This window comes from Trichosurus vulpecula, chromosome 6 (genome assembly GCF_011100635.1).
Source record: "Trichosurus vulpecula isolate mTriVul1 chromosome 6, mTriVul1.pri, whole genome shotgun sequence".
NCBI lineage: Eukaryota > Metazoa > Chordata > Mammalia > Diprotodontia > Phalangeridae > Trichosurus > Trichosurus vulpecula.
Genome location: NC_050578.1, coordinates 52,110,840 through 52,133,941, shown reverse-complemented (window position 1 = coordinate 52,133,941; position 23,102 = coordinate 52,110,840). Strand labels below are relative to the sequence as shown.

At 39.8% G+C, this 23,102-nt stretch overlaps 1 protein-coding gene and 1 pseudogene across 2 annotated transcripts in view; one reads left to right on the top strand and one right to left on the bottom strand.

Annotated features, from left to right (window-relative positions):
- Positions 1–23,102, bottom strand: part of PPA2 (inorganic pyrophosphatase 2) — a 125,722-nt gene that overhangs the window by 25,736 nt on the left and 76,884 nt on the right. For both annotated transcript variants that reach the window (XM_036762889.1, XM_036762890.1), the window contains one exon: positions 5,764–5,891. In XM_036762889.1, coding sequence (XP_036618784.1) covers positions 5,764–5,891 — 128 coding nt within the window. The remainder of the gene's footprint in view (positions 1–5,763; positions 5,892–23,102) is intronic.
- On the top strand, positions 4,012–5,431 carry LOC118853047 (annotated as a pseudogene).

Genomic DNA, 23,102 nt, shown 5'->3' with positions numbered 1-23,102 from the left:
AGAGCATAGTCCAGCACGAAATGTGCCAGCACAGACCCAGGCCTAGCAAACCTGGAGCAGGCCTCAGGGGACTTGAATCACTGGAAGCTGTAGCGGTTTCCACACTTTTCAACCCATAAGTGCCAAAGACAACTTAGAAGGTCAGTAGAAAAGACCTGTTGGACCTGTGTGAGAGAGGAATGTGGTCTGGCCCCAGCCCCGGGGTGGAGGCAGAGGTGGCAGCAGAGGTGGCAGCAGTGACAATGGCAGCTGGTTCTGGAGCTCTCAGCCCACAGATGGTGGGGGAGATCAAGCAACTGATCAGAGGGGGATTGAAGGGATCTCTTTGCTGGTGTTGAGGCAGGATTCTCTTGCTTTGCCCAAGCCTGGATCTGTGTCACAGTCCTGGGTGGCAGTCTTGGGGTGAGGAGGAGTGCTGGCATGGTGGAGCTTGTTGGCAGTGATGGAGACGGAATCCTCTTCACAGTTCCAAGGCAGATAACAGTGCTTTTGGTCAATCACAGACCAGGAGAGGAATAAACACCTCTCCTTTGATCAGACCACATTGGAAGAATGGAAAATTTATAGGTCCCTAGAAGTACCTCTGAAAACAGCTGCAGAAAACCCCTGAAGCTTGGGACAGTACACCCTCCACAGTGGAAACAGAGCCCTACCTTAACAAAGAGTTAAAAAGTCAAGTAATTAGCTGGGAAATGAGCAAACAGCAGAAAAAAAAACTCAGACTATAGAATCTTACTTTGGTAACAAAGAAGATCAAAACATAAAACCAGATGAAGACAACAAAGTCAAAACTCCTATATCCAAAGCCTCCAAGAAAAATATAAATTGGTCTCAGGCCATGGAAGAGCTCAAACAGAATTTTGAAAATCAAGTAAGAGAAGTAGAGGAAAAATTGGGAAGAGAAATGAAAGTGATGCAAGAAAATCACGAAAAACAAGTCAATTTTTTGGAGACCCAAAAAAATACTGAAGAAAATAACACCTTAAAAAATAGATTAGCCCAAATGGCAAAAGAGGTCCAAAAATTCAATGAGGAAAAGAATGCCTTAAAAAGCAGAATTGGACAAAAGGAAGAGGAAGTCCAAAAGCTCACTGAGGAAAATAATTCCTTAAAAAATTAGAATGGAGCAAATGTAAGCTAACGACTCTATGACAACACAAGAAATTATAAAACAAAACCAAAAGAATGAAAAAAAAATAGAAGACAATATGAAATATCTCATTGGAAAAACCACTGACCTGGAAAATAGATCCAGGAGACATAATTTAAAAATTACTGGACTGCGTGAAAGCCATGATCAAAAAAAAAAGAGCCTAGACATCATCTTTCAAGAAATTATCAAGGAAAATTGCCCTGATACTCTAGATCCAGAGGGTAAAATAGAAATTGAAAGAATCCACCAATTGCCTCCTGAAAAAGATCCCAAAAAGAAAACTCCTAGGAATATTGTTGCCAAATTCCAAAGTTCCCAAATCAAGGAGATAATGCTCCAAGTAGCCAGAAAGAAAAAATTTAAGTATTGTGGAAACACAATCAGGATAACACAAGGTTTAGCAGCTTCTATGTTAAGGGATCTGAGGGCTTAGAACATGATAGTCCAGAGGTCAAAGGAGCTAGGATTAAAACCAGGAATCACCTGCCCAGCAAAACTGAGTAGAATCCTTCACGGGGGAAAATGGACATTCAGTGAAAGAGAGGACATTCAAGCACTCTTGATGAAAAGATCAGAGCTGCATAGAAAATTTGACTTTCAAATACAAGACTCAAGAGAAGCATGAAAAGTTAAACAAGAAAGAGAAATCATAAGGGACTGACTAAAGCTGAACTGTTTACATTCCTGCATGGAAAGATGATATCTGTAACCCATGAGATCTTTCTCAGTATTAGGATATACACACACACGCGCACACACACACACACACACACACACATATATATACACATACACATACACATACACACAGACATAGACTGAGGGCACAGGGTAAGGTGAATATGAAGGGATGATATCTAAAATATAAAATTAAGGGGTGAGACAGGAATGTACTGGGAGAAAGAGAAAGGGAGAGGTAGAATGCAGTAAATTACCTCACATAAAAGAGGCAAGAAAAAGCTTTTACAGTGGAGGGTGAAGAGGGGGAAGGTGCAAGGGAATGGGTGAACCTTACTCTCATCAGATTTGGCCTAAGGAGGAAATAACATACACACTCAATTGGGTATCTTACCCTACAGGAAAGTAGGGGGGAGGAGATAAGTGGGGAGAGATGATAGAAGGGAGAGAAGATTAGGGGAGAGGGTAATCAGAAGCAAACACTTTTGAAAAGGGACAGGGTCAAAGGAGAAAACAGAATAAATGGGGGCAGGATAGGATGGAGGGAAATATAGTTAGTCTTTCACAATATGACTATTATGGAAGTGTTTTGCTAACTACACATGTATAACCTATAACAAACTGCTTGCCTTCTTAATGAGGGTTGGTGGGGAGGGAGGAATGGAGAGAATTTGGAACTCAAAGTTTTAAAAACGAATGTTAAAAATTGTTTTTACATGCAACTGGGAAATAAGATATACAGGCAATGGGGTATAGAAATCTATCTTGCCCTACAGGAAAATAGAAGGAGAAAAGGATAAGAGAAATGGGGGATTGAAGCAAGGGCAGATTGGGGGAAGGGGTAATCAGAATGTATGCTGTCTGGGGGGAGGGGAGAGATGGGGAGAAAATTTGGAACTCAAAATCTTGTGGAAGTAAATGTTGAAAACTAAAAATAAATTTATTAATAGAAAAAAAAGAATTTGCAGTAATTCAAAGCTGGAATACATGTTTTTTGAGGGAAAAGCTGGAAATATTGTCTTCTTCTGAAAAGTACAAAGGTTTTCTTCACATGTGAGGAGGATACAGTCCAAAATCAAGGGCTTCTTCCAAACAAAGGATTTAAGAAATTACAGATTGCTTCAATACGAGTCAACTTCTATGTCTAGTAATTATTTGTCATATGGTAAAGAATTTTCAAGAGAGGAAATACAGAACAGCAGAAAAAACACTGGTTTGGGAGGTAGCAGACATGAGTTTGAGTTCCATCACCAATAGTGAGTAGTTGTATGATCATGGGCAAGACCTTTAACTGATCTGTCTGTTTCCTCATCTGTAAATTAGAAATGTAATGTTTATACTACCTGCTTCACAAGACTGTGAGGAAAGCATTTTATAAGCCCTATGATCTTATTTAACTGTGAATCATTATATTATCTAGGTCTACTTTTAAATTGTTTTTATAGTACCCTCATTTATTTGTTTTTATCTATACATGTGATTTAATTGTTGTAGGGAACTTCTGATGTGGAAATTCCCTCTTCCAAGCACCTCTTCCTGATACTAGACCATCTTTCTAGTCCCTACAGAGTGTTGTCTCTCATCTCATTTATTAGAGCCCACTGGTATATTAACTAATATGTACCCTACTGGAAAAAGTCAAATTCATTTCAAGACATTTTCTAAGGAAAAGCTTTTCAGGAATTTACTTGCCTTCCCCCATTATTTCAAACCAGTGAAGATTTAATATGTTGCTGGATTTTTTCCCTCGGAGTTATAGCAAAAGAAGTAACTATTGAGGCCAGAAAGCTCAATGTCACTTGCTTATTTTTATGCAGCTCAATTCAAGCATGAGGGCATAAGGCCTCAGTAGAAAGTTACCTGCAGATTCATGTAGGAAATGAGTATAGCTCCCTCTTTGCCACACCCAGAATAGCAAATGAAAGGTCTTCCATTTAAGAAAGTATATTCCTATGCCATGGGAAATTGGTATGGGCTAATCTGGCCTAAACATGAACAAATATATTGGAAAGTCAAGGAGCAGATTCTCATGACTATGGCAGAAGTTTTTTTTCCATGACAGGTTGGGAGAAGGAATGTCATCTCATTTCTTATGCATTTTCTATCAGGATTTTTTTAAAAGTTTCTCTGACAGGGGAGTCGAGGTCTGGCCGGGACGGCGAAAGCCAGAGGCAGGAGTCATGCAGGCTTCAGTAATGTCTCTGGCCAGAAAGGAAGCCATTCAGGCCACAGCCAGAGAGCTGATCAAGTTTGTGAACCAAGGACCCTCCCACTTTCATGTGGTGGCCCAGTGTCGAAGCAGACTCCTGCAGGCCGGCTTCCAAGAGCTCAAAGAGACCGAGAAATGGGACCTTCGGCCTGAAAGCAAGTACTTTGTGACCAGGAACTCTTCCACCATCATCGCGTTTGCAGTGGGGGGCCAGTATTCCCCAGGCAATGGCTTTAGCCTCATCGGGGCCCACACAGACAGCCCTTCCCTTAGGGTGAAGCACAGGTCCCAAAAGAGTCAGGCAGGCTTCCTGCAGGTTGGCGTAGAAACATATGGGGGTGGCATCTGGAGCACCTGGTTTGACCGTGACCTCAACTTGGCTGGATGAGTCATTGTCAAGAATCCTACCTCAGACCAGATCGAGCAGCAGCTGGTGCACATGGAGAGGCCAATACTGCGCATCCCACACTTGGCAATTCATCTTCATCGGACCATCAATGAGAACTTCAGTCCCAATGCTGACACCCACTTAACACCCATTCTGGCTACTGCAGTCCAGGAGGAGCTGGAGAAGGGAATGCCTGATTCAGGGTCTCCTGCTACCCAGGTGGACCGACACCAGTCAGTGCTTATGTCTCTGCTGTCAGCCCAGTTGGAGCAGAGCCCTGAGGACATCCTGGAAATGGAATTGTGCCTTGCAGATACTCAGCCTGCGGTCCTAGGAGGCACCTACGAGGAGTTCATCTTCGCCCCCCCTGGCTGGACAACCTGCACAGCTGCTTCTGTGCCCTCCAGGCTTTGATTGACTCCTGTTCAGCCCCAGCTTCTCTTGCTCCTGAGCCTCACATCGAATGATCGCACTGTATGACCACAAGGAGGTAGGATCCCAGAGTGCATAAAGAGCAGAGTCGCTGCTGACAGAGTTGGTGCTTCGGCGTATCTCAGCTTCACCCCAGAATGACAGCGTTTGAGGAGGCCGTGCCTAAATCCTACATGATCAGTGCTGACATGGCCCACACTGTGCACCCCAACTACCCGGATAAAAGTGAAGAAAACCACAGGCCTTTTTTCCACAAGGGACCTGTGATCAAGGTGAACAACGTTATGCTTCCAATGCTGTTACCGAGGCGTTGATCCGAGAGGTGGCTGCCCGAGTTGGGGTGCCCCTTCAGGAGTTCATGGTTCGGAATGATTCCACCTGTGGTTCAACCATTGGGCCCATCCTGGCTGCTCGTCTGGGGCTGCAGGTCCTTGATTTGGGCAGCCCCCAGCTGGCCACGCACTCCATCCATGAGATGGCATGTACTTCCAGTGTGTTGCAGACCCTCACTCTCTTTAAGGGCTTCTTCGAGCTGTTTCCTGTTGTGAGCTGCAATTTTGCGGTCGATTGAGGCCTCTCAAGAGCTGCCTCTTCTTTCCTCACCCCATTAAGCCCAGAATGTCAGTTCTCACCTGACTCAGAACTGAAATATTAAAATGGATTTTTCATTCAAAAAAAAAAAGTTCCTCTGATAATTCACTAATGAAAATTCTTTGAAATGATTCTTTAAATAGAACGACCATCAAAATATCTGCTTAAATGCAAATATGACACCAAAATCAGGAACACAACAAAGAGCTTTTTTTTGATTGTTATCACATGCAGATATTCACATTGTTTTTAAGAAGCTGCCATCAGTAAGATGCATTAAGAAAAGCATGTCAAAATGTATGCCATCTTTACCTTGTCTTTAAACTCTCCATTAAAAGCAAATTTATTTTCTGGTTTTCCATCAGGCACTTTGTATAACTGGAACCAGTCAAGTGTTGCCTCAAGGTAACCTGGTTTGTGCTTCCACACATCATCGATATCTGCAAACAACAATAAAAGAAAGTTTTGTTTGAAAAACAATTGTCACTTTTAAAAAATTCAGTAAGGTGGAAATCTGGTGTGCAGACCTAAGATTGAGGTCACAAAGATGAATAATCCAGAGACAGGAGAGCAAGGATTCTTGACTTTTTTCAAACTCCATACCTCCTGGCTTTCAGTAAATCTTTTCTGTACTGATCAATCAATAATGTATTCTTTATTCAATATAATAGGACATACATTCTAGAGTTTACCATGTATATGTAAGCTAACAAAGTGTCTGGTGCAGAGGAAATACTTGCTGACTGATACGCAGATGAGATATAAAATGAAGATTAATTTTTCACAAAGAAAACTTGAACGCCTAATTTTTTTTAATTGACATCAACACTTATGGAATATTTCAATAGGATGATATAGTTATCTCCCAAGTGTTCCCCACAGCACTTTGACAAGCTACTCATACCCACTAGGTCTCTACGTACCCCAGTTGGGAACCTCTGAGGTAGGACCAACCTGGAATCATTCAGTGAGCAAGCACCAGCCAAGGCAGAGTAAGAAGACCTTTTGCTAATCTTGGAAGAAGCGTAAGTTTGAACAAAGCAATCCATTTTTCGGTGAAAGGTGTACTATGTTCCTCAGATCCCTAATTTTTAGAAGATTGCCTTGGATTTTAACTCTGTCTCTCAAACAAATCCCCTCAGTCAATCATTCTGTAAATGGACTCATCTGGCTACGTCTCTCCTCCTCCCTCTTAGTTTCGCCCTTCCCCTGTCCCTGGGAAGGATGAGCTTCTCTCTCTCAAACCCCTGATTATAAACACCACATTATTATCTAAATACCTAAGACATAACAGGGGCAGTGGGAGAGCTTCCTGGGTTCTGCTGCTCCCCAGCATGGGGCTCCTGGGATCACAGAAACTAACTGGAGCATGGAATAGAGCTCTGGACTTGGAGTCAGGAAGACCTGAGTTCAGATCTGGCCTGAAAAACTTACCAGCTATGTGACTCTTGGCAATTCAGGTATCTGTTTGCCTCAGTTTCCTCGAATGTAAAATTGGGGTAATAACAGCACTTACCTCACAAGGTTATTGTAAAGATCAAACGAGATAATATAATAAAGCACTTAGCATGATGCCTGGCACATAGTAGGTGTTACATAAATACTTCTTTCCCTTCCCCCCACCACCAATTAGCTCCAATTTACAAATAAGCAGCCACACTGCAAACAGCATTTAAGACCTGAAAAGCCACAAAATCTGATTCAGGCCAAAACGCAAAGCCCAGAAGGCCCTTAAGAGTCCTCAGTCTTGCTCGCTACATAGGGTACTGATCCAAGCAAGTTAATCATTTCATCTACCCTGATGATTCCTCACAAACCAGCCAACAGTGGCCATCATCATATTCCAACTGATTGGTCAAGACTCTCTGCTGAGCCACACCCAGCCTCACTGTGGCCCTTAGCTGGCGATGCAGAAGAGTTTCTCTGGAAGGTGGGAGGCTTTTGAAGTCTCCTGGTGCTGAAATGGTTTAACCAGAAGATCCAATGGCTCCAAAGTGGAAAGGAGATGCTCACTGCAAGTAGAGATAATTTCATTCTTTGAACCTGTATTCTCAAGACCTAGAAGAGTGCCTGGCACACAGTAGGTCTTAATAAATACTTGCTGGTACATTAACTAAAAAAGCCCAACTGAGAGAAAAGAGCTCCCACAAGGAGCAGACCAAAAGAGCCAAAAAAGTACCCCTGTAAACAAATACTTGATGGCTCTGCTAAATGGAGAGACATGGGCAACATTATTTTATAGGATAAGCTCATATGCAAACAACCAGGGAATGGGATGATTGAAGATTAAGAGCAAAACACTGAAAAACAGAGAAGAAAATAAACCTGGAGAAAGCTTAGCATGCTATTTGGCCACACAAGATCAGAATGAGAGCAACAAAGATATATAAAATGACACATCAGCCAGTATTTCTAGAGAGATCTGTTTTTATCATCAATAACAGTGGAATTACCAAAACCGGGCTCCAAAACCTCACTAGCTCAGGGGCTATGGGAGATAGCCAGTCCTGACCAGAAGCAAATGGAGGAAATCCATGCTGAATTCAAAGCCGAAAATAGAAGATATTCCCAACAGGGAAAGATATCTAAAAACAACCATTCAATCCCATTCCCCGCTCCCCCCCCCCAAAAAAAAGTGTGAACAAGAAGCCATTAGCTGTTACCAATCCATAGTCTTACTTTATCATCTCTATAAACATTTTAAGACAATGGTTTATTTTCATGTTAAGAGTATCCTTTATGAAAACATAAGATAAGAACAAGCAGGCATTAACAGATAATTTTATATAGCTGACTGCATCTTCATTGTCACAGTTAACTGGGAGGCATATGATCCTACTGGGTTTTTTGTTTCTGCTCTTTTTTAAAAAGCCTTTAACTCATAAAGATTACAGATTTCAACTAAGAAGGACCATCAGAGGCCATCGAATATAACCCTTTCATTTTACAGATGAGGAAACTGAGGCATGGAAATAAAGTTAAGTGATTTACCCAGGATCACATAGCTATTAAGAGTCTGAGGCAGGATTTGAACCCAGGTGTTCCTGATTCCAAACTTGGTGCCTTATCCACTATGGTATGTTGTCTCCCAGTGGAGGCAAAGGATAGCTTCCAGGGAATGTCTTCATGCTTATACCCCTCAAGCCTATGTTAAGACCATACAAGTATCTGTGAGAGATGCACCTGAGATAACTTTGTTCGGTGATCCCTGGAGATTAAACAAAAAGCAAGACAAAAACCAGAGAAATAGGAGCTTACACCAACCCAAGTGTCACGAGGGATGCCATAAACAAAGTAAACACAGAGAAAGTCTATCTAAAGTGCCATGCACCCAAGTTCAGCAAAGGTTTGAGTTCTGAGACTACTACACTGAAAGTTCATTGGACTCAAAATCACCTTTAAAAAATCTTTTTTTTTGAGTAAGTTCAAGTTCACTAACACTAAAATAAGTATAAAGTAAGTGAAAAAAAAAGTCCATTGCCATTGGACACTTATCACAGACTCTATTTCTAGGCTCCAGGTGGAGTTCTCCAGAGGGCAGTGGTATTGATGGCGTCATGGAAACACTTGGAATCTAGCCCTGTATCTGTCACTTGCAGGAACTTAGGCTTCACTTCACCCCCCCCCCCCATGCCCATTTCCTCATTTCACAAAGGAGAGGCTTAGACAATCTAAGGTTCCTTTCCAGCTTAATTTTAGAATTCATCCAACCCTAAACTTCCATGACGTTATTCATCCAGTCATGTCATAACTTTGATGACTCCTGATGTCTTCTGCACCACAGATATAAAGGAAACCGATTCACTAATAAGGTTGTTGTGGTTTATCCTTTGTTTTCTAAGAGGACCAATTACAACACCAATTACACCACAAAGTCTTGACTTTCTGCTGTGAACCAGATTTGAATGAGGCAGATCTGCCCAAAGCCGTCAGACTCACCCTCTCTTCCAGAGTCATTGAAGTCCTATGGCAAGACAAAAGATGACTGATAGTGGCCCAGGATGCAGTGGATGATTTGGTGTCTTCAATGCCTGACTAAGCTCTAAGCGGCCCACAGCACCTGCTTCAATTACCTTCATGGCCGCTGGAACAGATTGTTCTCATCTGCCCATTCTGCTGTGGGAAGTTTTCAATTGCTTGGGGTACACACATCCCCCTAACTCACCAACAGATCTGAGGCCAATCAGTTGCCCTCAACCTAGTTTAGTCCATCTGCTAAGACAGTTTTACCAGGGTGTGGCCACTGCACATCCTACAGCTTCTTGTAGCCACAGGTGAGGGTTGGGTGATATGGACATCAAAGGTAGATGAGCAGCTCTGAAAAGGGCTCAGCAAGTCCTCACACTACAGGTGCTAGACCTCCCCAAATACTTTTCATACAGTCCAGATGATAAAGTACTGAACGAGTACCCATATCTGAGAGATAACCATGTAAAATATAGAACTCAACTTCTGAGAAAAACAGAACAAAATAGATCATTCTTTTCACAAGTATACTTTTGTTTTAAAAATACTGGAAGAATCACTGAACTTTAAAGGCAGAAGGGATATCAGTTTCATCTAGTCCAATTCTCTGTTTCACAGATGACTTACCCAAGGTCATACCAGTGTTTGGTAGAAATGGGAGAACTCATATCTTCTATTTTCCAGACCACAACCACCCTGCTTCTCAGAAAATAATGAAATGTGGGTCTGCTGACTGAAAGGAAAGGATGACCACTAGATCAAAGCATCTTAAGAAAGCAGCCCCTTATGAGTTATGGGTGCATAACTTCTTTGGCTCTATGCTAAATGACTTTCCTACTAATCTAGAAATAGTAGAGAAAACAGAAATAGAATTAGAAAAGCTCATCCCTTTCGATCAATGATGATCAAAACATGTCTTTTTTTTCTGTTCAGTGAGAATTCAAACACCAATAACAAATAATGTAAATTAAAGTGACAGGATCATATTGTGGGAAAGCAGCCTTAAATGTATGGCATGTAGCAAAAGAAAACTGTCTCCATGTGGATATTTATTACTAAGCACTGTGAACAGAATACCTCAAAACACAGCAGAGACAAAATTTCACACTGTCAACAAAAGCTGTAGTCTGATATGAACACACCCATATGGGGGTTTTAATTTTTCCAACAGATGTTCAGGCAAAATTGTACATCATTTTTTTTGAAATGCACCACAAACAAAATCTGTGCATATTTTAGTACCATTTAGTGGTGTTATAGTCAAGGTAAAGAAACGCCAGGTCTATGTTCATTTGACAGCGTCCCTTTGAGATGCCTGACAAAACAATGCATTTCCCAAAATCCTCAAATGTATGTTTGGAGTCCAACATTTTGAATGTTTGAAATTTAACAAGCAGTAAATTAAACTCTGAAAACTCAGAAACAGAAGAGGAGGTTTTGATCGTATCTCTAATGAACACAGGCAGCTCCATCTCCTTGTGTTTCAGCGGAGAGGAGCCTGCTAATTAAGAGGGGTGGAAGGCTCTGGTGGGACAGCAGGAGTGGCAAGACTCTGTGTAGACTCAAAAATGTATCTTCTAGGACACTAATGAAAATAGAAGCTGCATCTTTGCATGCCACTTTCAAAGTTCAGGAATAAAATAACTTAAAATAAAGCCCGAAGCATTTCCCTAATCACTGTGGCCAAAGGCACCGGTGACAGGGCAGGAGACTGTCACTGCTTAATAAAAACTCTGGCCTTTTTCCTTTTTATCTAAATTAGCGGAGAGAGCGAGGTTTTTCTTCTTCTTTTCAGTGCTCCTTCTCTACTTTCACGAAAACATAAGGATATTAAGTACAAGTCTTTCAGAATTCAAGAATAAAACCTGAAGGCCATTCAGGCATGGATGTTAAAAAGAAAAGCAGTATTTCAGAACTATTATTAATCATAGTTTGATAGCTTAATTGTGCTTGTATTAATGCAATAAGTACATGAAGACGAAAATGTACCTTGCCTCTCTATTGGCTGGTAATTTATAATAAATAGTCATTTTTTGGAGGAAATCTCTTATAGGAAAAAGGTAGTTTAAAATCGGAATACAGTTATAGAAAATTTAACTCCAAAAGAAAAAAAATAACAGAGAAAAGTAAAGATTAGACCAGGATGGACTTAAATTGGATTCAAAGTGTCAAAGATGAAGGGGAAATAACCCTGAAAAAGGATAACCTAATCCAGGGAAAATGTGTTTGTAACACTAAGAGGCAATTTCTACTCTAGTCAAATTCAAAGGGGCCAATGACACAGGGATCCATCTGGATGTTTTTTTTAAAGATGGCATTGAAAATCTAAGTCAGAGCTGTCTGCGAATAATGCTGAGCCATAACTTTAAGTCAAAACTGTTAGCAAACTTGGAACTGTTTGTTAAGCAATTGACCAAGGTTATTTGGAGTTTCTTCAAAGGGTTCTTTATATGAAAACTAAGGATGTGTCATTTAAAAGTATAATCACATTTCCATACGAATCCATCCAGAATTTGGGGGCTTTCTGATTTCTTTTGTGAATTACCGGCTCCAGAGTAAAGCCGATTTAATGGGGATACAAGAACAAAAGACAAACAGATCTTGAAAGTTCAATTTTCTTTTTCAAGTCCAGGCTTCTTTTTCTGTTGTTTTTTTTTTTTTCTTCCATCCCACTTTGATTTCAGAGGATCATAGATCCGGAGCTAAAAGCACCTCAGAAGCCATCTGGCACAGTCTCTTCATTTTATAGATAAGGAAATTGAGTCCCAAAAGACTAAGGGACTTGCCCAAGGTCACACACAGAGTAAAGGTCGGAGGCAACAGTATTTGGACATGGGTCTCTACAGCCAGTGTTACTTCTTCAGCACCACATGAGTAACTAATAATAATGCCTTATGTGATCCATGTTTCAGGCTCAGAATTCTAGCAAAAGGGGCCTTCGTACAAATCTGGGGACCTCTCCATAAGAGACGGTCTCTGACTCACATCCCTCGCAGAGGGTTTCTGCTGGGAACATCATAATCAGACCCTTGTATTTCCTACATAAAGCCTCCAGGTCCCCTGCAAGCACTCAGGCTAACATGCATATTAACCATAGAACAAATAATAAACACAGAAAAGACTCACATATGAACCTATATCTAAGTAACAGGGAGAGCCTTTTCCTGTGAAAGGAACCCCATTTCCTTCTCCAGAGGTTGAGCACAGTCACAGCATGGCACATAATTAAATTACTGCTTCATGAAAGGAATCATAGGCCCCACTGATGATCTTGGCTTTGGAATATCTTCACATCAGAAACAGACTTAGCCCCTCAAGTTCCCTTGCTCTTGTGTCCCTGACATGGCACCAGTAGTGAGACACATTTGGACACATGCTGCCTAGCTGCATGTTAGGTTGGGCTCCTCGATCTACAAGTTTTCATCATATATCTGTCTGCTGCTAGATGCCCCATCTTTCTTTCCTGAATCATTGCCTCTTGTTGGGTCCTCATTCTACATAATATCCCAACAAAGGGATATCCCTTCTCTGTGTTTCCTACACATAAGCCTTGGGATGTTGCTCTCCCCATACATGAAGTGGGGAAAAGGAGATGATCTGCTTTCTACTGGCACATATCTGTAACCAAGGCTCCTGTCTGGTATCGACCTCTGTTTGGCTCTCTTTGCTACACTTACAGGTCTCTCATCATGCTACAGCCTGCTTCCTATTCTGGTACTGCTAATACAACTCAGCCATCTCCCACTGTCTCCTTTCTTCATCTAAGTAAATGTTATAGCTCTCTTGCAATGAAATAGTAAGGGCCAATATGACTCTAGGATAATCAACACATTCTTAGTCAGAGTCCACAGCTCTGCACCAAAAAATGGTCCCTTCAACCTGTTATAAAGGCCTCCATATCCACCCATACATATCCAGCCAAGTTCCTGGCCAAGTTAGGACAAATGAATTCCATTATCCCTTTCCCATCTTAGAGCCTGAGCAAGGCTTCTCCTTCCCCTACTCAGTCTTTCTAAAAATGAGATAAACATTCCTGTTGTTCTCTTTCACTTTTGTGTCTCACATTAATCCTCTCCTAAACACTACCATAGTTTGACTAGGGTGAGCCCCTGTAAATTACCCTAAGGTTCCAAAGAAACCTCAAGAGACCAGTAGAAACACAAAAAGAGAAGAGGAAAAAAGCTAGGGCCATCAATAGCAGTCATGTTGAAACAGCAAAGGACCATGTCCCAGTATGATTTCATTTACTTGATGCTTCATAATTTACAATGGCTTTTCCACCCTCCAAACAACCTATGAGTGAGTTAGGGAAGGCGATATTGCATTATCCCTATTATAGAGATGACGAAATAGAGGCATAAATGCTTAAATGACTTATTTTGCCCAAGGTCACAAAGTGGAAGAGCTCAAACTTGTCTGACTCCAAGGTCAGGATATCCTGGTAGGTAAAGTTCCAGCTGATTAATGCTTTTTATTGTTATTTAAAATGTCGTTTCTCTTTATTTCCATTTTGTTGTTAATAATATAAAGAAATCTTGGTTATTTTGTTAACTTGCTTAGTACCTTCCCACTTTACTAAAGCAATAATTAATAGACCTGTGTGTTTATCAACGTGGTTATTCTGTTCTACGGAGCAAACGACAGAATATTTATGCTCTCTTATTCTGTGTGACTTTTTCGTTTCCTCTCATAAACCCTTCTGGGGTGAGGGGAGAGGCAGGAGAATCCAATCACTATGATGGAGAGCTTCCTTTGAATCTCTTGACATTATGTGGGTACCAATGGAGCATGTGCTTTACCTATCAATTATCTCCCATATATGTAAACTGGCCCATCATCTTTTCATATATGTCACTGATAATATCTTTTGTGCTTCTCCTTCACGATTTTTGTTGATAGTGCTGTGGTCTATTTGAGCCCGCCATGGACCTACATCACTCCATGGCCTTTTGGATATTCTGAAACTTTAATTCTGCAGAGACTGTGGTATGCCATGAGTTGTAATCATATGATATCACTGCAAGAATACTGGTGCTAAAAATAATGAGCTTCTTTCAGCAAGATGCTAAGGTCATTAAAAGTACAATACAGTTTCCCAAAGGTAATCCAGCTTTCTGACCTAATTAATTCTGCATCTTTCTGCAGTGTCTATCCATATCCAATATGTATGTGCATGTGTACATGTTTGTGTGTGTGTGTGTGTGTGTGAAGGGGGGGTATGACCAGCTATCAATCCATCTAATTCCCCTTTTCTTATCTCCAATGCCTGGCACAGTAGCTGGCACATGTAGGTGCTTAATAAATGCTTACTGACTGACAGACTAATAATTGCATATGCTAGTTTGGATAACAGACATTCTTCAACTACTTCCTTTTTCTACTATGAAGAAATAAGGGAAACTCTTTCAAATGATTATGGACTTTGCTTAGGAGGCTCTGCAGTGTTTCAGGGTTTGATGTAATTAGTATAATGTCATTTACAAGTAGGAGCATCTAGAGGACCTCAAGACTTATGAATAATTCTCTTTAGATTCTCTCCTGGACATCCTCCAGGACAGTAGAAACACCAGTGGCAAGCACACATCACTACTTTCTGCCTCACTCATATTGATAATCAGAAGGGCAGTAAACAGAGGTTTCTCCATTGTTTCATCTTTCATGTAGACTTCTGTGTTCTTTTCTAAAAAGAGAAGGATCATTACTTTTATATGATAGCTTCCATTCATATACCACTTTGCAATTATAATGAGTATATATCCTGTAATTCAATCCTCACAATGATCCTATGATGTCAATAACACAAATATTAGCCTAATTTTACAGATAAGGAAATTGAGGCTGGGGTAAAGTGATTTATCAAGGACACATAAAAAAATAAAACAATATGAAGAAGCCAAGGATGTTGTTATTTACTTGCTAGGTCCCTTTTAGGTTGAGGCAGCTAGATAGCTCAGGAAATACAGTGCTGTGCCCGGAGTCAAAAAGACCTAGGTTCAAATCCAACCTTACACATTTACTAGCTGTGTGACCCTGGGCAAGTCACTTAACCTCCGTTTGCCTTAATCCACTGGAGAAGGAAATGGCAAACCACTCCAATATCTTTTCCAAGAGAACCCCATGGACAGCAGTGGCATGCTACGGTCACGCCAGAGTCAGGGGTCATGAAGAGTCAGACGCGACTGAACAACGTGTTATTTTATTCATTTAGGCTATGGTTCGATCATCTATATTTCCTTCCTTTCTTTTTAGTGTGTCACTGATGCTCTGGAGGTTTTTTTTTTTTAACATCACTGTCACCTCCCACTAGTCCTCCCTTATCGCCACAGAATCATCCCATGTAATACAAGGCAGCAGCTAAGGAAAAGAGACAAACATATCAATTATGTCTGGCAATGTGTTCAGCATTTTAAATCCGTAATCCACCACCTTTCTAGTGAGATGAAGGAAATGGGTTTCGTTACCACAGCCCTAGAACCAAGGGTGGTCATTAATCTAAATTCCAATATCCTTTAATATTTTCTCCTACATTTTGGCAGCTAGGTGGCACGGTGGATACTTCACTGGGCCTGGAGTACGGAAGACCTGAGTTCAAATCCGGTCAGACACTTATTAGCCGTCTGACCCTGGACAAGTCACTTGACTACCGACTGCCTCAGTTTCCTCATCTGTGAAATGGGAATAATAACAGCACTTACTTCCCAGGGTTGTTGTCAGGACCGAATGAGATCATACACATAAAGTGCTTAGCACAGTGCCTGGCACACAGTAGGTGCCACGTGAATGTTAGCTGAAATAAAGATGGTGGTGGTGGTGGCGGCGATGTGGTCATTATGCACCGTGTTCCCTGGGTTGTACTTTCTTTTCTCTGTATCAGTTCACGTAGATCTTCCCAAGTTTCTCTGAATTCCTCATTAAGTCTTTCATGATTTTAACTTTTTTGGAGGAGAGTCTTCAAGATGGTATTTATTCTACTGAAGCCAATTCTTTTTTTATAATAAGCAAAATGTGATAGTAGAATCTCATGGAGAAGATGTGGCCCACCAGTTAGCTTTTTATAACTTCATCACGAACGTCCATGAAATATATTCATAGATTATTCTTATAAAAATATTATAGAGCCGAGAAAGTAGGTGTGCAGTCCAGAGTCACTGATGCTTTATCAATCACCATTTTTAATTTGGTATCCTTTCTGTCTTTCAGATACCCTGAGATCCTATCCCTCAATACCCTCCCAACTGTGTTGCCTTCAGCATATACCTATTCTGTATAGTTAGTCTAGTCTTACTATTCTCTCCAATTTTGTTTTCTTTAATGCTAATCCTGTGTATCTGTGTAGAATATCAGTGATGGGTATGGGGTAAAAATGTTCTAGTTCCGGTCCTTAAAAGAAAGAATCAGATGTTAAAGTAATGTCGATGGGTCTTATCAATTTAACTGAAGTTTCCCTTGTCTTCTGGTTATCATGTATAGCAATAATGTCAGTATTTCTGTGATTCAGTTCTTTCAATAGTATTCCACCAGGTCTCACCATGCAGAGTGCCAATAATATACTGTTGACAGTCTAACTGTGTGACCCATAGAATCCTTTCTGGCTATTTTGCCACTGTCTCTAAAGAATGCTACATCACTACTATCTCTCTCTTTCTCTTCTCCTTCTCTTCCTTTCCTTTCCCTTCCTTCCATTTGGTCTTTCATCTCTTTATTTAGGATTCCAAGTCTTTTCTTCATATTTGCTTTGCTGATGACTATTTTTACTGCATTATAGTCTGTAAAGGATGCTTAAGATAAATGCCTTTGTGCACCTCAGTATTTCAGTATTTGTAAGTTCTTAATGTGCTACAGCAGGGGTTAGTCAGTGGGTCAAACTGAGCAGGAATTAAGAATGTATTTTTACATTTTAAAATACAATAAAACTGTACTTAAACATGTAAAAAACCCATTCTCAGGTCATAGGCCATGCAAAAAGAGGCAGATGGCTCAGCTAATACTGACACACTCACCTTAAAGATGATTAAGTTTTAAAAAGTTACTCGTGTCCCCAAAAAACAAGTATAATTTCTAAGACTACTATTCAAGTGTCTTTAGATCTATCAAATACAGGTTTTCCAATATCTATTCAAGTCAGTAATTTATTCCATTCACCTTTCCTGTTGGATTTGTTAGGTTCCAATAGAGGAACACTAAAGTCTCCTACCATTCATGCCTTGTCATCTAGACATTTTCACGTTTCAGTTAATTTTTCCTTTGAGTCCTTAATTGCTATGCCTTTTAGTGAACATATAGTTAATACTGATACTATTTCATTCCTATGGAACCTTTAAACATAATGTAATTTCCTTCTCTCTCTTAAGACTATTAAGAGCATTACAACTTTGGACTTACCTGAAATAAAATTTTTGTAATTACTGCTTTTGTGATTCAGTTGAAATATAAGTTTTATTCTTACTTTGGAAACTGTACATGCCCCTGTGTTTTACACATATCTCCTAGAAGCAATCTATTGGTAGATTATGTATTCTAATCCAATCATCAACGTTCTTTTTATATGTGAGTTCAGTTCATTTATGTTCAAGATCATAACTGTTAAATTTGCTTTACCCTCTATCACATCTAGTCATCTTCTTGCCATTTGCTCTGCTTCTGTACCCTCTTGACCCTGGAGGAGCTTTGAACCCCTGCACTGGGGTTTGTGTTATCCTGATTAGTGAATATGAAAGCTCAAAATGCCTCTTATATCTAGCCATTCCCAATCATGACAGTATACCTGCCATTTTCATGCCCCATGCCCTGTTCTGTTTATTCTTCCCTCCTCCTTTCTACCACTTGCTCTGGGACCTATGATAAAATCAATATTCCTATTGCTACTGGAAAGAGAGTATCAATCAACTCTCCCATGGCTCTACTTAATCTCCCTACGACATCCCCAGACCAAAAGAGACCTTCCAGTCCACCATTCCTCTATATGTGCTACCTCTCTCATTAGAATGTAAGCTCCTTAAGGGTAGAAACTGTCTTTTATTATCTCTAGTGCTTAGCTCTTAGTAAGCACTTAATAATTTTTTTTTATTTATGTGTTCATTTTACTTCTTTGTTGGTGAAAGATACAGAACAATAAAGGGTTTTATGTAGAATCAATCTAATACTATATTGTATGTACAGGTACCACACATGAATGTGTAGACACCCTCACATACACATACAAAAACACACATACCTTCTGCCACCCACAGAAAACACGGATACCAGGATTCTACTTTTACTGATATGTTTTTGCCTTTTCTTTAACTCCGGGTGGTTATATAGAGATCACTTCATCTGACCCTTTCCCCTTCCATCACCACAACTCTTTGATAAGTTATTTTTATTTCAGTGATACTCAAATACAAGGGATACTAATTCTCTGTCCTCTCCTACCCCACTTCTTCCTGAAGGTCTACTCCCCTCTGCCCCCACACAAAGAAAATTTCATTCTCAATGTCTATGCAATGTTTCCTCAGTGTCCCTCTTACAAGGGAGGCCTTTCAAATAAACAATGGTCTATGCTTTACAATAAGTCGACATCATAGGTTCATTACTGGTTCATTCCTTAATGTTAATGCACTGCTTCTGGGTCATTTTCTGTGCCAAAAGCCCTGCCCATTATGCAGAATGGATTCTTTTGTTAAAAAAAAAAGTTATGTCATTGGTTTTGGTTTGGGGGGTTTTTAAGTCAATCTTTTTTTTTTCTGGAGAGGCCATTTTGGGGGTACTGGCAATTTTGGTATGGTGGGGGAATAGCACTGGATATAGTCAGAAGACATGGGTTCAAATTCCAGTTCTGCCACTTACTAACTATATGAATTTGAGGAAGTCACTTAATTTTTCTGGGTGTGCATCTTTATCTATAAAATAAGAGTTGGACTAGACAACCTCTACACTAATCTCTTCTTTCATTTATAGTCCTTGAGAAATCCTACACAAATCTGAACTGTTGCTTTTTTGATATATTTTTCATTTCTTCTTGGTTTCTTTTTGTTGCTGACTCCCTGCAATTTGACAGCTACATTTCTGGGTGAGTCAATCTTGGGGTTCATCTACATATACAGGGGATATCATTGACTACATTTCACACTCTGTCTTCAATGCTTTTCAGAAATTTTCTTGTATGATTCTTCTCACATATGATATTCAGACTCTGGAATACTCCTCTTCCTTCTCGCATAGGAACATCAACTTTGTTCTGGGACTCTGGGTTCAGACAGGTAAGCTTTTGCCTTACCTTGCCCAGAACATGGCTGTCAAGGCACTTTCAAGTCCTCTTCAAATCAGAATGCTTAGAATCTAGCCATCCTCCTTATCCCCCTCTCACTGGAACTTGGAACTCTGGGTTCTGTTGAGGTTTTTTTTTTTTTTCTTGTCTTGCCCAGAACAAGGCTTGCCAAATACTTCCTTGCCACTTCCAAACCATACCTTTTTATCCCTTTTTGGATCCCTTTTATTTATATGCTATCTTTCCCTATTTGAAATAAGCTTCTTAAGAACAAGAGATGTCTTGCTTGCTTGTCTTAGTATCTTCAGTACTTAGCACTTAGTATGTACCAATTCCTTCCTTCTTTCTTTCCGTCCATTTTTCTGGGAGACCAATAATTCTCTCATTGAATTTCTGAGTTGTGACCTCTAGAACTATTAGCTTCATTTGCAGCAATCTAAAATCTTCCTGCTGTGCTCCTTTAAGATTTTAATGTATTTGTTCTGTCACATCTATATTTTTTACTTCCAAAGGGGTGTTTCTATTTCTCAGAGAATTCAATGATTAAAAAGAGCCTCATGGTATAGCAGAAAAAAAGAAAGGAAAAAAACGAAACATAACAGTGGAATTGGCATGAGAGGCAAATCGTCTGATTTGAACCCTATTTCCTATATTCCTATATTTCCTACCTGTGTGACATTGGGCAAGTCAACACATCTCTGTAGGTCTTATGTTTTGTCATCCCATAATACCCTGGACTTAAACTACATACATGAACTCTAAGGCATTTTCTAGCTCCAATTCTGCATTTTTATGATTCATTGATGGCTAAAAGCTGTTCTTATGTTCATGGTTTAAATATTCTTTCATGGATTCTATTTCAGTTGTTACAGATGCTAGGTCTTCTTTTATTTTTCTCTTTGAATTTATTAACCAGTTTGAAGGTTTTTAAGACAGTGCCATTTTTGCTTCAGGGGCTCTTTGTTGAATGGCTTTTTCTTTTTTTCTAGGAAGCTTTCCTCACTTATACCAACAAAACATTTATTCACTATATTGATGCCTTTTCCCTTATTCATTAATTTCCTTAGTTTTTTTTTCCTATGAGGTGATTTTTTTCTTATATTTCTTTTGAATTATTATTTATTTGGCATATTTACTGTAATATCAAGGCAATAAAGGGGAACCTGAGTGAGTTGTGATCACCCACTCAGTCATCTTGCTTAAATTCCCACACAGGTTTCTTTACTAAGTTTATTCTCTCTCACTATCCAGACAATGGTCAGGATATCTACTAACTCATATTTTTACTTCTCTATCATTAAATAATTATAGTTCCCCCACTGAAGCTGATGTGATCAGAATTTGTTGCTCATACTCTTCAATAAGTCATTGACTGAAAGATTAAAGACAACCAGTTCTAAATTACAAATGTTGAATTTAGAACTATCTTTGTGTTTCCAGTGCCTAAGCAGTAGCTGGCACCGTATAAAGTACTTTTTTTTTAAGTTTGTTAAGTTTAATTAATTTAATGCATCCGTTTGGGTAGTTTTCCCCATAGTATGTATACACACACACACACACACACACACACACACACACACGTTGCTACATGCTAAACTAATGTAATTTCATCTTAATATTAGCTTAAAGAGAATATGAAGAATAAGGCAAGCTTACTGCCCAAAAGAGCACAGAATGTATCCCAAAGATTCTTTTTTTAAAGTGGCTTTCAGACGATCTGATGTTTCAGATTATCCATGACACTACCCATCACCACTAGTTGACTCCAAGAACAAAGCTGAAGACTAACTTCGGAGGGGTGCCTCAAAAGCCCCATGTAACTAAGCAGCATTTATCATAAGTACTATACAATTTAGCTCACTGCAGACAATTTTAGCTTACTAACGATTTAGCTTTCTGCAGAGTAGAATGTCAAGGGAGCAGCAAATTAGGAAGGATGAATAAGTATAATTTGCAAGGATAGGTAGAAAAATTCTATGTAGCCATTCTATATACTGATGTCCTTGGGTCTTACCAAGTTCTCTTTTCTATGGTTAACTAAAACTTAGGAAATTGAGGATCTGGAAAAATAATAAACATCTTTTATCACACTGATTGTCTTGGTTCTTTCCTGAAAAATCAAAAAACAAGACACCTAAAGGCTGATCACATACTAGCACCTGGTTAAAGAAATGAAACATGGTAAGTAGAGGTCCCAATTCACTGAGATTTTACCAGAGGAAGTGATTAAAAGACATTAGCACAAAATTACCATTTCTGTGTTACAGATGCTGCTCCTTGCAGTGCTAAACATGTGTACAACTAGCACTCTGAACAAAATATGGGGAAGCAAGGACATATGTTTTTAATAACATCTTATAAACATTCACAGGAAACAGCCATTTCATTCCATATAAAGGCATCCACTATATTTTCTGAATCACAAATAGAGGTTCCAGCACAGAAAATTGATTTTCTTTGAATGGTATATGCTTGGGCTCACTAAAAGAATTTCCTATGCTTCCCATAGTGCTCTACATGAACAAACACACTGAACATACAAACATATGCATAATCTACAAGCTAATGAGCAGGATGCTTCCCTTTAGGTGTCTCTATTCTATTTACCTTTCACTCCTCCTCATGCTACTGTCATTAAGTTAAAGCTTGTACTGAAAAAGTTTTTGAAATCATGAAAATATATTCATATATTTCTAAAATATAAATTAATTCACTTTCTAAAAGTTAACCAAACAGAGGATTATATAAAGGGGTGAGCAGATATTATAACAGCAAATAACTCTGAAAATGAGTTGTTATATAAAAGTCTTATCCCCAAAATTGCTAGTTTACAAATAGGTCCATAGGTGACCCCCCCCCACCATTAAAAAATGTGTCTATGAGAAAGGCTATAAAGAACTAATAATTCACATTTACGGAATGTTTGTAAGTTATATGTTTGTGCCCCTCTGCAGCAACCAAAAACATTTTCAGTCCTCCCATCCTACTCAAACCAGCAAATATTTACTGAGAAAGGGTTATGTGTAAGCCCTGGTACTAAGCTGGTTTGAATGTGACAGGGAACACTACTGATGTTCTTCATTGCTACAGAGGAGCAGAGTTACAAGCTTCTAACTTGTGAACATCCTATGCATAGCAATGACCAATTCTACATAGACTCTCTCACCCCATCTACTATGAGGCCACTCTTCTCCTCCTTCCTTTTCATTCACTCAGGACAGCAACCAAACAGCGCTGGGCTCCCAGCACTACTCTTTTTGACTGTTATAAGAATATTACTGAACCGTCTCTCTCCTCTCTCCCTCTCTCTTGGTCTCTGCCTCTCCCTATCTCTCTTTTCTTCTCTTCCTGTCCCTCTCCCCACCCTCTTTCCTCTCCTTTTTCTCTCTGTCTCTCTTTATTCACCTCTTCCCCTCCCCCCTCCTCCTTCACCTCC